The 10,850-nt window shown below is 55.2% G+C and overlaps 6 protein-coding genes across 7 annotated transcripts; 1 reads left to right on the top strand and 5 right to left on the bottom strand.

Moving 5' to 3' along the window:
- Window positions 1-17: 17 nt before the first annotated feature.
- SDRG_08914 (hypothetical protein) lies at window positions 18-536 on the bottom strand (the record flags this gene model as incomplete). Its single annotated transcript, XM_008614816.1, has 2 exons — window positions 85-536; window positions 18-29 (listed from the first exon to the last, which is right to left on the bottom strand). The coding sequence occupies exons 1-2, from the start codon at window positions 529-531 to the stop codon at window positions 18-20; spliced, it is 459 nt and encodes a 152-aa protein (XP_008613038.1). The 5' UTR covers window positions 532-536.
- Window positions 537-891: 355 nt separating this feature from the next.
- SDRG_08913 (ATP-binding cassette, subfamily D (ALD), member 3) lies at window positions 892-3,545 on the bottom strand. The gene is made up of 13 exons (XM_008614815.1): window positions 3,357-3,545; window positions 3,152-3,309; window positions 2,881-3,109; window positions 2,716-2,830; window positions 2,528-2,674; window positions 2,335-2,468; window positions 1,937-2,290; window positions 1,834-1,890; window positions 1,683-1,784; window positions 1,570-1,630; window positions 1,388-1,516; window positions 1,095-1,342; window positions 892-1,048 (listed from the first exon to the last, which is right to left on the bottom strand). The coding sequence occupies exons 1-13, from the start codon at window positions 3,522-3,524 to the stop codon at window positions 983-985; spliced, it is 1,968 nt and encodes a 655-aa protein (XP_008613037.1). The 5' UTR covers window positions 3,525-3,545; the 3' UTR covers window positions 892-982.
- A 468-nt stretch (window positions 3,546-4,013) lies between these two features.
- Window positions 4,014-6,092, bottom strand: SDRG_08912 (hypothetical protein). The gene is made up of 14 exons (XM_008614814.1): window positions 5,875-6,092; window positions 5,787-5,818; window positions 5,707-5,742; window positions 5,534-5,657; window positions 5,425-5,484; window positions 5,282-5,378; window positions 5,115-5,230; window positions 4,960-5,060; window positions 4,870-4,908; window positions 4,727-4,810; window positions 4,543-4,671; window positions 4,422-4,491; window positions 4,301-4,372; window positions 4,014-4,252 (listed from the first exon to the last, which is right to left on the bottom strand). Exons 1-14 carry the CDS (start codon window positions 5,957-5,959, stop codon window positions 4,125-4,127), a joined length of 1,173 nt encoding a protein of 390 aa, XP_008613036.1. The 5' UTR covers window positions 5,960-6,092; the 3' UTR covers window positions 4,014-4,124.
- Window positions 6,093-6,820: 728 nt separating this feature from the next.
- SDRG_08911 lies at window positions 6,821-8,746 on the bottom strand. 2 transcript variants are annotated; one of them, XM_008614812.1, is made up of 15 exons: window positions 8,632-8,746; window positions 8,553-8,584; window positions 8,474-8,509; window positions 8,304-8,427; window positions 8,197-8,256; window positions 8,056-8,152; window positions 7,893-8,008; window positions 7,731-7,846; window positions 7,644-7,682; window positions 7,511-7,594; window positions 7,388-7,461; window positions 7,288-7,342; window positions 7,165-7,234; window positions 7,048-7,119; window positions 6,875-7,002 (listed from the first exon to the last, which is right to left on the bottom strand). In XM_008614812.1, exons 1-15 carry the CDS (start codon window positions 8,741-8,743, stop codon window positions 6,875-6,877), a joined length of 1,215 nt encoding a protein of 404 aa, XP_008613034.1. In that variant the 5' UTR covers window positions 8,744-8,746. The 2 variants fall into 2 exon arrangements, with proteins under 2 accessions (XP_008613035.1, XP_008613034.1); XM_008614813.1 differs by lacking the exons at window positions 8,553-8,584; window positions 8,632-8,746 and having other exon boundaries at window positions 6,821-7,002; window positions 8,474-8,537.
- A 123-nt stretch (window positions 8,747-8,869) lies between these two features.
- On the top strand, window positions 8,870-10,382 carry SDRG_08910 (hypothetical protein). Its single transcript, XM_008614811.1, has 7 exons — window positions 8,870-9,253; window positions 9,311-9,492; window positions 9,544-9,680; window positions 9,730-9,758; window positions 9,803-9,941; window positions 9,988-10,191; window positions 10,242-10,382. The coding sequence occupies exons 1-7, from the start codon at window positions 8,949-8,951 to the stop codon at window positions 10,320-10,322; spliced, it is 1,077 nt and encodes a 358-aa protein (XP_008613033.1). The 5' UTR covers window positions 8,870-8,948; the 3' UTR covers window positions 10,323-10,382.
- Window positions 10,348-10,803, bottom strand: SDRG_08909 (hypothetical protein). Its single transcript, XM_008614810.1, has one exon. It carries the CDS (start codon window positions 10,740-10,742, stop codon window positions 10,437-10,439), a length of 306 nt encoding a protein of 101 aa, XP_008613032.1. The 5' UTR covers window positions 10,743-10,803; the 3' UTR covers window positions 10,348-10,436.
- Window positions 10,804-10,850: the final 47 nt, after the last annotated feature.

Here is a 10,850-nt window from a genome sequence, read left to right as displayed (position 1 = left end):
GCCGGTCGTCGTCACGTTCATGACGGCCGCTGTTGCGTACGCCACCGACCGGTTGGACACCGAGACCGCCAAGCTCGGCGGCACCGACACAGTGAGTACGTCGAGAGTATACTTGCGCTGATAGAGCTGTGTGGCATTGGTGTAGAACGATGTCGTCATCATTTGCACCGTCAACTCGATGGGCAAATTAATGGGGCGACTAGGTAAGATGCCAAGCCACGTCGAAGTGGTCGATAGGATGTAGGCTGGTGTCGGCAGTGCGAGCGCGGGAAAGGCATCATCAATCGAGCAGTTGGTGCAGACTGTCTGCAGCGGCTGGTTGGTGACGACGCGGGCCGCCATCACCGAGTACATGTTGTTCGGCAACGCAAATGCATTTTCAATGCGCTGCATGTCGAACGTCAGAGCTTCGTCGCTGAAGACCGAGAGGACCGAGCTTGGGAGCTCGATCACGTCGATCGTGGCTGCGCGGGCCACGAGGGCGGCGCCGAGCAGCAGGAACGCTAGCACGAAGCCCACACCACGTCGCATCGTTCTGATACTTGCAGCTGTAGCAAAATGCGTCGGATATATGGAACATAAAAAATCGAACATCGAAGGATAGTCGGCCAAAGTTAGATACCCTGTCATCATACAGAGGGCGCGCCGGCAGTGGCAGGCGCTCGTCCAGCATACTAAGTTCTGTGTCTGCAGCGCGTCCACTGCGTTCTGTTGGCGTTCTGCCCTTTGAAGCGCGGTGCAATGACGTGGCGCGCGGAGCGCATCGTGTGGAATCTGACCAATCAAAACGTGCCAAATACAAAGGGCCAGGCACCGGAATGATCCGTGCAGCTAAACGCACGCCATTTTCGGCCTGTATCCAAACCTATCCCGCAATACCGCGCTCCATAGTTGCGTGCAACAAGTCCACCAAGGCGATGGTTATACATGCGTTAGGCAAGGTCTACAGACAATGTGTATGCTTGGCGGAGGCCGGAAACATCTACGAGCCAAAGGCTGCGTCGCTCTCTTCAATGCGACGGAACTCGTACGCCCCACGGCCGTCAAACTATCACAGATCATCAACCACGCGCGGTGCGACAGATAAAGCGCACCTTGAGGACATATTCGTGGTAGCTCCAGAGCGACTTGCGGTGCGAGACCGTGAAGAGCGTGATGCCTTGGCTCTTGCAGTAGTCATACATCAAGCCCTCGACGTCAACGCTCACAGCCGACGTGCACTCGTCCAGAATTGCAAACTGCGGGGCATGGAAAAAGAGTCGGGCCATGGCCACACGCTGCTTCTCGCCGCCGCTGAGAACGTCCGACCAGTCCTTGACAACGCCCCACGGATCCTCTTGGTCTAGTGCAATACAGAATTGGATATGGCATGCGTGTACAACTCTACCGTCGTCGCGCGTCACGAGGTACTCGAGCTGCACGAGTTTGAGGAGCTCGAGCAAATCGTCGTCCGACTTTTTAGCCGCTTCCATGCCTTCGAGCGTGTCTGGGTAAATGATCTGGTCACGAAGACTCCCTACGCGCCAATATGCTTAGCATTGCAAATATAAAAATGTAAAAACTCGGTACCGAGCGTCAAATACGGGCGCTGCGGGATGTAAAACAAGTTGTTGCGACTCGGCTTGGTCAACTACACCACAGACAATCCATCAAATGATTTATCCATCAAGAAACAAGCGTACCTTGCCACCAAACATGGGCCAAAGCTCGCCGAGAATACGGAAGAGCGAGCTCTTGCCGCAGCCATTCGGGCCACACACGACCACGTTCATCCCCGACGTCACCTGCACAGAGCCTCCCATCGTTCCACTTCAAATGTGTGTGGAAGGGTACCTTGAACGACAGCGACCGGACAAGCACGTCGCCGTTGGGCGTCACGAGCGGCACTTTCTACATCCAAGCACGTCAACGTATGCCGCGCAACGAGTCGACGTACCTCGAATTCGATGACGTGATCGGCGTACTCGAGGGTGCCGCTATTGGGCACGAGCGCCGACGCGTCGGCATCGTCGGGCGACGGCGTCACCATCGTGCGCGTGTACTTGCCGTTATGGAGGTCGTCGAGCACGGAGATCATGTCGGCGACGCGGCACGTAAAGCCCGCGAGGCGCGTGAGCTCGCGGCCCGAGAGCACGAGTCGCCCCATGGCTTCCGAGAGCTTCATGAGCATTTTGCCCGACCGAAAGTAGTCCTGCATGCGGTCGGCGTGGGACGAGTTGAGATGGCGCGGGTCGTTCAAGTCCAAGAATGGCCGCGAGACGAGCACAAAGCCCAGTACCGTGGCAAAGTACTGGCAGCGCATGAGACCATAACCACACAATTGAGCCAAATTACCTTGGCAATGACGCTGTCAATGACGCTCATCGAGAAGCGGAATTGCTGCGACTGGCGAATGAGTGACACGAGTGCGTCAAACGACGATTGCAGGATCGACGCCTCGCGCTTGTTGCCATTGTAGAACGCAATTTCTACGCAAAAGATATTTTCAACCAAAAGCGAAAAATGCAAAAAAAAAAAAAAAATGTACCTTCGCCGTGGGTGATGAGGCGCGCGTTAATGTACCGGTACGCGCCCTCGAGCCGCTGCTCTGCAATGGTGAAGCGGCCTGTGGGTTGACGCAGCCACGTGAGGAACATGCCCGAGCCCACCAAGTAGCTCAACATCGTCATAGGGCCTACATCACCATCAGATACGACCGGTACAAAGGCGTCATACCGGCAAGACCAATCGTGCCCGTGAGCTTGACGGCGTAAATGCCAATGTCAAGAAGGGGCTTGGTTACGTTCGAGTAGAGGTCGGCGACCGACGTCGCAAAGCGCTCGACGTCAACCTAGGACAACCATCCTCACAACGACGCATCGTGACTCGGGACCACTGTACCGTGAGCAGCTGGTCGGGGTTGGAGATGCGTGCGTCGAGGTTCGACACCTTGTAGTACGTGTACTCATGGAGGTACTTGGTGTACAGAAAGGTCGAGAGGCGCGTCCGGAACCGAAGGCTCAGCTCCGTGTGGCCATACTTGAGGAGGCAGTTGACGCACGACACGGGCAGCATGATGAGGAAGAAGCGCGACAAGTGGTGCACAAAGTCCTTGGACGACCGCCCAATGCTACATGCATCCTAAGCGCATGCATGCAATTCATGGTCGTACATGGCGCGCTCGATGGACGTGATGATCTGGAGGATCGTAATGTCAAACGACGTGCGCATCGCAAGGAGCGCGGCGACGCCAATGGCATACGCGACTTCGGGCGTCCATAGACCCGGGATGATGATGCGGAAGAGGCGCATGAAGCGATCGAGAAACTCCTACATGGCACGTGAGCGGCGACGGCCGGCGACACGACGAGCGCGACCTTGTTGATCGCGACCTTCTTCTCCTGGCCCTTGGACTTTTGCGGCGAAAACTGCGAGTTGAGCTCGCACGCGGCCTTGGCATCCTTCTGGCCCTTCTCCCGGATCACAAGCGCCAGCCCGATAAACGTCAGCGCGGACGCGCCTGCGAGCTTGCTCTGGACGCCCATGCTGATCGACCGGCCAATTCGTCAAAAGAACTGTGGCAAGGCGTCGGCTGGGTGGCAAATGCCGGAAATAGCATCTTATTGGTGGCAAATGCGCCACAAATACCACATTCAAGCAAATCTCGTGCCATCGCACATGTTTGCTCGACAGGCTTCGGCGCACACATCGCTGCCATGTGAATACGAAACAAACAGAATTAGCTAAGCCCGACTTGAAGTGAAGTCGACGCTTTGATGACCCAATGGCGCGCCTGCAATGACGTAGACGAGTATAGTAAAGGGCCGCCAGTAGTATCGCTAGCATCGGCGGACTCTTGCGAAGATTTTGGTTCCGTATTTCTGACGCTGTTGATGGGCCCCGTGGTCGCAACTTTGTACCTGCTGTTGTCGTCGGATCTAGCTTGGAGGAACGACACCGATGGGACTCTGAGTTTGCCCTTCGCGTGCAGCGACAGCATCCAGCATGGTGCAGAGATCCAATCATGAGGGACATCCAGAGACGCCACCGACAGGATATTGTTGTTGTCGGGTGTTTTGTTTAGTCGTTCCTAGTAGGTAGTACAAAAATACTAGACGAGAGAGTCTACTGCGTGTTGGTGACGGCTAGTAGGCCGACGGGAAAGCGTTGGTGAGCGTCACGAGGCAGAAAATGACCGCCGTGCCGAGGAGCGCGCCCATTTGTGTTGTGAAGCCAGACCATTGGTATGCGAGCTTGTGGTTCACGTCGACATCTAGTCGGCAAATGCGTCCGATGCTAAAATGACATTTCGCTGTTGTACCTTTGAGCACTTGGTACAAACTTGTTTGAGTGAACGCCGAGAGCGACGTGTAAAAGCAGTTGGCGATCACCACTGCACAAGTCGTAAACACACGATAGCGCACCTAAGAGATATGACGTACCCATGACACCGCCGGCCGGCGCGTCACACCACAGCGGCGCCTTGTACGAAGCCCATACCGTGAGCCAGAGCTACAACGGATTGGAACATCGGTATCATCTCGGTGCACGCAACAAACGCACAGCAAAGAAAAGGGCGGCAGCCGTAAACACTTCGACCTTCTTGATGCGGTAGAAGCCCGCAATAAAGCGTGCGGTCGGATCACAAAGCATACCCAAGACCGACGTCCACTTCATCACGACCGGCGAGTGCTAACACGAGTACATGAGACGTCTAAAATCCGAAAAGCCAAGCCGCATGATGCACCTTGTACTTGCCGCCGAGGATCGGCAACACGGATGGAATCACCGCAAAGCTAAAGATGGCCAGGAGCCATTGGCACAAAAGCGTCTACGAACGACGAGCAACGTGAGCATCGTGTCGATAACCAATACTGTCCGAGGTCGTACGCGCCAAATCGCCTTGAGAACGGTCGAGTGGGCCATGTGCTAAGTTGGTATATAAGCCATTTAGCAAGAGAGCGACGATCAAGTATGTACCGGCTGCTGGAGCAACATTTCTTGGTCGGCAAAGATCTCGACCGACGTTGTCTGGCGCCGAAGGTAGGCAAACGAAGCAAATGAGATGAGGAAAGTGAAGGCTAGCACACACGCCGCTGCCATGAGGGCGACATGCAGCGTGACAAGAATCGTACCGCCACAGAGAAAGGCCACGCCGACCGAAAACGTCATCGGGTCACTCCCGACGTCCTGGATGATGGCCAAGACGCCGGCAATGACGGCGCCGAGGCTCTCGCCAGTCGCGAGGGCGCTATGTATTGGATACGATGAGCTTCCGCTTCGCATCACATCGTTGTAGTACCTTGTAAACATGACGGGGTACGTAGCCGCAAACGGGTAAAAGACGACCGTCGACGTGGCACTGACGGCGCCGCCACAGAAAATCATGGCAAAGAGAGCTACCCATGGTTGGGATGCATGCTAGATAGCGAAGAGGGGACGTACCAGTACTGTGCAAATGACCGCCAATGACAGTCTTGGTGTCCCAAAAGATCGACAACAATACTGCACACGCAAACCATAAGTGGCAACGTCGCACAAGATCGTCACGTACTGCACGCGATCATGCCGAGCACAAGGAGGCCCCAGATCATGGTCGGGATCGAAATCAGCTGCTGGCGGCTGTTGAAGAGCATGTAGAGCAGCGGAAAGATGTTGGCCGATTGCAACGCCACAATCTACACGCCGTCGATCCCATGCCCACTCGAAAGCGGTGCGCGGTCGTACCACATAGGCGCCGATCGAGTAGCCTTCGGGCGTTTTCTAGTCGACGTCTCGTGTGTGCTCACTGGCAAGCGAGTTTATACCTGCATGAGGGCGGCAAACTCGGCAAAGACAACTATCGAAGCGTTCAGTCGTGATACGAGGATGAATATGCAGAAGGAAGGTGCGTACAGTCGGAGATAACCCAGGACCCAAGGCCAAAGCCGATAAAGGCCAGGTACGTATGGCGTGTCGAGTGCACCTTGAGCTCCGACATGGCAGGTTTGAGATTGAACGGCAACTCGCACCCGTCCAGCCGCGCACGTTTTTAGCCCGCAGCAACCAAAAAATACGCCGCCAAATTGTGTCGCTTTACACAATTCGTTGGTCGCGTACTATCTTGCTATTTGTATTGATTTTGAAAAAGAAAAATGTGCCGTTGAAAATGCGGCGACAGATTGCTGCGTTGGTAACGTAAACAGCGCGATGATTGGCGGTTTGGCGCCGATTTCTGAAAACCCGCAGACTTTCCTTCCGATCATGGGTCATGATGGATCACGCGGATCACCCAAGAAATCATCGCCCTTACTAGAATGAGAGAAAATCAAGGAACCAAGTTGAATGCACATTGCGGACATCGCGATACGTTATGCTACTTTATAGATTGGTGCTTGCGTTGTTCACGTGGTTGTGGAAGAAGAATGGACTGACGTTATACGGGACGCTGACCAATCATGACCGACCGATGTTCCTCATTTTTGGCCAATCAAAGCTACAAAGGAATGGAATAGCATGTACATTGGCTGGAATATCGACATAAAAAAGCGAATCGAAGCGCTTAAAATTGTTGCAGTTTGTTTGATTGGCCAAAAATAGGAAGTATGTGGTCAATCAGCCGGCCATTTTGCCTTTGGACGATCGCTCCCAGACGTCCTTGGTCCTTGGCATATCGTTAGTACAGTATCTGGAGCAATGATTCTGGTCGTCACAGCGCTGATTTGTAGTCGCAGCCACCGACAACCGTGCCGTCCAAGCTCAACAATCGACAAGAGGTGGTACAGCGACAAAACAAGCGCAGAAGAAGTATGTTCCAACACGCCACTGGAACATTCAGGGCTTGCACGGTTGTCGTATCGCATTCGTCATGGAAGTTGCTTCTTCAATTCATGTCATTCAAATCTTCTAGAATGTTTCACGCCGTCGAAAAGACATTTGTGAACGCCACAAGGCCAAATGTAACGACTGTGCCCGAGAGTGCGCCCATTTGTGTCACAAATCCCGACCACTGGTACGCTACCTTGACGTTCTCAACATTCATTTCTACACAAAGCATGAGAACGACACACGTGGCAACCGAGACTATACCTTGAAGGACTTGGTACAAGCACGTTTGCGTGTACCCTGCCAACGACATGTACGTGCAGTGCAAGAGAACCACTACGAGTCCATTTGAGGCAAGCTCATCCTAGATGGATGTCGTACCGACGATGCCTCCATTGGACGTATGGCTCCAGAGCGGCACACGACTGGAAGCTTGGATGGCCATGCAGAGCTACAATGCACATATTGTCCTCCAGCATGATGTATTTGAATAGCAATACGTACGCCAGTCGCCAGCGCCAGTAGCGTGAGGAGGCCGACCCGACGCGCATGGTAAAACCTAGAAACGCATTATTCGATATGACTGTGCAAGGCCATTCCGTACGTGGTGAGGAATCGGGCGAGGGGGTCACAGAGCATGCCGAGGACTGAGGCCCATTTCAGCACAACTCCACTGTGCTAGACGAGTCGTTTTGACATCAACCAAACGTTGCAAACTGTCTCGTACCATGTACTTGGAGCCGACGATTGGCAACACCGAGGGAACGACCGCAAAGCTAAAGCAAGCCAGAGCGAATTGACATGCGAGCGGCTAGCGTGCCAGGGTTAGCCACATGTCATATACAGACGCGAGGTAATACCTTGCCAATGACGCGAACGACGTGCCAGTCTTCTTGACACTAGTTTAGCAAAACACGATGCAGCTTCCGTCGACACGTTGTGACTACCGTATACGATTGCGTCGGATCTAGCAGCCACGCGCGCTCATTTGAGAGCTCCGGTGCAGGACGCCCGTGCGTTCGCAGGTAGCCAAAGGCCGCCATCGACACCACAAACACCACAGCTGCATGTACATCTCAGTATCCAAAACGACCAGCGATATAGTGTACCTGCGCATGCAAAGTAGGAGCCGATCGAAAAATACATCTCGGGGCTGCCCACATCTTGCGCGAGCGCGAGAAAGCCAGCGATAACAGCGCCGAGGCTTTCGCCCGTCGCCAAGGCACTAGTCGCAGCGTTTGCAGCTACGGGACCACAGCGATCGAGACGCACCTTGTCGAGATGGCGGGGTACATAGATACGAACGGGTAAAAGACGACGCTCGACGTGGCGCTGACAATGCCGCCACAAAACACAAAGAAGAGCAACGCTAAAGCCACCATCAAGACGAGTCCGTTGGGTGCAGAATTGTACCCGAGCTACGGGGTTCGCCAAAGAGACTTGACGTCATGTGCCACGTCGTTGCCAAGAGTACTAGAAGGTCGCATCACACACAGCCACTAGAGAAAAGGGAGGCGTACGACAGGCCATCACACCAAAGGCAAGCAGTAACCAAATCATGGTTGGGATCGAGACGCGCTGCTGTGAGCTGTTGAAGAGCATGTACAGCATTGGGAAAACGTTGGCCGATTGCAGCGCAGCAATCTAGTACATGCCGTAAGAACAATACGTACACGTTGCTAGCCCAAACCACGTAGACGCCAATCGCCGGTCCTTCTGGCGTGTGCTATAGCACGCGCTAAGCATGGCGGTAGACATGGGCAATGCACCTGGACGAGCGCGGCAACCTCTGCAAAGACAACTACAGCCAAGGGTACATGACATGATTTCGGCCAGCGAAGGACGTACAATCGGACATGACCCACGAACCAAGGCCGAGGCCGAGGAACGCCACGTAGAAGCGCGGGCTCTCGTACACCGTGGAGGCCAATGGATCGTCGGTGTGCTTCGTCGTTGCCATCGGCGCCCTTCTAAAATAACGCGGGTGATGACTGTGCACAACCGTAACGGGGGGGTCTACCCAAAACGCACCAATACGATACATGGGGAGGGGGCCTAAACATTTTCCACACACTATTTCCGTCCACTTGAAGGTGCCAAAGCGCACTTGATCGAAATACCGCCCATTTCCATTTTCATTTTGCTGCTGGACGGGCGAGGACAGCATGGCGGGAAAGCGCAAGGCGACGACGACCGAGGACAAGCCCGCAGCGAAGCGTGCGACGCGTGCGTCCAAGAAGGCTGGCGACGCTACGGGCGAAGCGCCCGCGCCGGCGCCCAAGAAGGCGCAGCCGGCCGGCTGGGACTTTTTGAAAGCTCCCAAAGGCGACCAGCTCAAGAAGCCGGCCAAGAAAGCAGCGGCGCCGGTCGCCGACGCAGAGTTTCCGACGCTCACGGACGACGACCTCAAGGCTTTTGACGGTATCATTCCCGCGCCGTCATCGTCGGCGCAGTACCGCGTTCTCGCCTGGTACGTCGTTCGCGCTTGCTACCTCGCATCTGACACCGCCCGTATCTTGGGCCATAGGAACGTCAACGGGCTCCGTGCAGTGCTCAAGAAGGACAACTACTTTCGCGCGTACATTGCACGTGAAGATCCCGACGTACTGTGCTTGAGCGAGACCAAGATCGACGACGCGTCGCTCGGTGCGGTCCGCAACATTCTGCCGCTGTACGAGTACCAGTACTGGAAGTGTGCGACGCAAAAAGGTATGGCCTCGAGAAATTGCCTCCAGCTACTTAATAAACTCCGTTCTGTAGGGTACTCTGGTACGGCCGTGTTCGCCAAGACCAAGCCGCTCAGCGTGCTCGACGAAATCGTTGTCGATGGCCAAGTCGACGACGAAGGCCGCTTCCTCGCGCTCGAATTTGACAACTTTTGGGTCGTCCACACCTACGTACTCGAGTCTAATCGCTTGCGATATCTCATCGCACGCCCACCCATAGGTGCCCAACGCAGGCCAAAAGCTGGACCGGTACATACACAACAACACCAACGAGCGGTTCAGATACACCATAGGCTCGAGTACCGCACCAAGAAGTGGGACACGGCTCTCTTTGCCAAGCTCAAGGAGCTCGAACAAGCCAAGCCCGTCGTGTGGTGTGGCGACTTGAACGTCGCGTACGAAGAGATCGACATCCACGACCCCAAGGGCAACGTACGTTCCGAATGCAGGCCAACGATACGATCGGTCTCTGGAATAGCGCAACAAGTCGGCGGGCTTTACGGACGCCGAACGCGAGAGCTTTGGCTCGCTCCTTGCCGACGGATTCATCGACACGTTCCGGTCCAAGTACCCCGAGACGCAAACGTTCTCATACTTTTCCTACCGGTTTGGGGCGCGCGAGAAGAACAAGGGCTGGCGCCTCGACTACTTTGTCGCCTCACGCGCGCTCTTGCCGCACGTCGTACGTCCCGTGGCTCTACTTCTCTGCAACGGACCAGCGACGTTGTGTAGGAGGACTCTGCGATTCGGTCGGCGATCACGGGTAGCGACCACTTGCCCATTGCCCTCACCTTGAGCGGCTTCGACGCCTAGCCATGGCTGCAACTCGACAGTAAACTCGACGTCAAAATGCATTGGTCCATCGAAACTCCATGCAGGGGATGCATCGCTCTCGGTGGCTCATAGATAGCACAGTAGTCGTGGGTCTCACGCGCGCGACGCCGAGAGGAGGGAGATCGTGCTACCGTCCTTCGCATCGAATCGAGGCGCAGGGTCGCAGTAGCGCTGTCGCTTCGAATCAGTAGCAATCTCGTCATAGTCCTCGGGCAGGCCAAAGGCGTCGTCCGTTGCGTCGTACGTAACTCGATGAGACGCGCGATCGACTCGCAGCGGTACGTCGGATTCGCATTGGGGTACAGCGCAGTAGGCAGCGCGCGGGAAGAGGAAGGCTTCGAGGCCGTCTTCCTGCACCTCGCGCCACACGCTTGTGCAAAGCGCAATCACGCGGTCCATATTAGGCGACGCAGGCAATGAAGATACCGCCACGAGACGGCCACAGGCGTTTCAACCGACGATTATCCAAGCGAAATCTTCAACTATCCATGTATCCAGAATGGCACT

The sequence above is a fragment of the Saprolegnia diclina genome (genome assembly GCF_000281045.1).
Source record: "Saprolegnia diclina VS20 unplaced genomic scaffold supercont1.28, whole genome shotgun sequence".
Lineage (NCBI taxonomy): Eukaryota > Oomycota > Saprolegniomycetes > Saprolegniales > Saprolegniaceae > Saprolegnia > Saprolegnia diclina.
Note: the sequence above shows the minus strand (reverse complement) of the source record. Positions and strands in the feature narration are given on the sequence as shown.

Bases quoted from the DNA above. Each gene is read 5' to 3' on its own strand.
- SDRG_08913 (XM_008614815.1), bottom strand. From the start codon at position 3,524: ATGGGCGTCCAGAGCAAGCTCGCAGGCGCGTCCGCGCTGACGTTTATC. The intron at 3,310-3,356 runs GTCGCGCTCGTC...CGTGCCATGTAG, and splicing joins AGAAGGTCGCGATCAACAAG to GAGTTTCTCGATCGCTTCAT. The intron at 1,631-1,682 runs GTACGCTTGTTT...TCTGTGGTGTAG, and splicing joins GGCCCATGTTTGGTGGCAAG to TTGACCAAGCCGAGTCGCAA.
- SDRG_08912 (XM_008614814.1), bottom strand. From the start codon at position 5,959: ATGTCGGAGCTCAAGGTGCACTCGACACGCCATACGTACCTGGCCTTT. The intron at 5,819-5,874 runs GTACGCACCTTC...ACGCTTCGATAG, and splicing joins GTCCTGGGTTATCTCCGACT to TTGTCTTTGCCGAGTTTGCC. The intron at 4,909-4,959 runs GTACATACTTGA...ATACCAACTTAG, and splicing joins AAATGTTGCTCCAGCAGCCG to CACATGGCCCACTCGACCGT.
- SDRG_08911 (XM_008614812.1), bottom strand. From the start codon at position 8,743: ATGGCAACGACGAAGCACACCGACGATCCATTGGCCTCCACGGTGTAC. The intron at 7,235-7,287 runs GTACGTATTGCT...TGTGCATTGTAG, and splicing joins TACTGGCGCTGGCGACTGGC to CTCTGCATGGCCATCCAAGC. The intron at 7,120-7,164 runs GTACGACATCCA...ATGGACTCGTAG, and splicing joins GTCCAATGGAGGCATCGTCG to TGGTTCTCTTGCACTGCACG.
- SDRG_08910 (XM_008614811.1), top strand. From the start codon at position 8,949: ATGGCGGGAAAGCGCAAGGCGACGACGACCGAGGACAAGCCCGCAGCG. The intron at 9,681-9,729 runs GTACTCGAGTCT...GCCCACCCATAG, and splicing joins TTTGGGTCGTCCACACCTAC to GTGCCCAACGCAGGCCAAAA. The intron at 9,759-9,802 runs GTACATACACAA...GATACACCATAG, and splicing joins GCAGGCCAAAAGCTGGACCG to GCTCGAGTACCGCACCAAGA.
- SDRG_08909 (XM_008614810.1), bottom strand. From the start codon at position 10,742: ATGGACCGCGTGATTGCGCTTTGCACAAGCGTGTGGCGCGAGGTGCAG.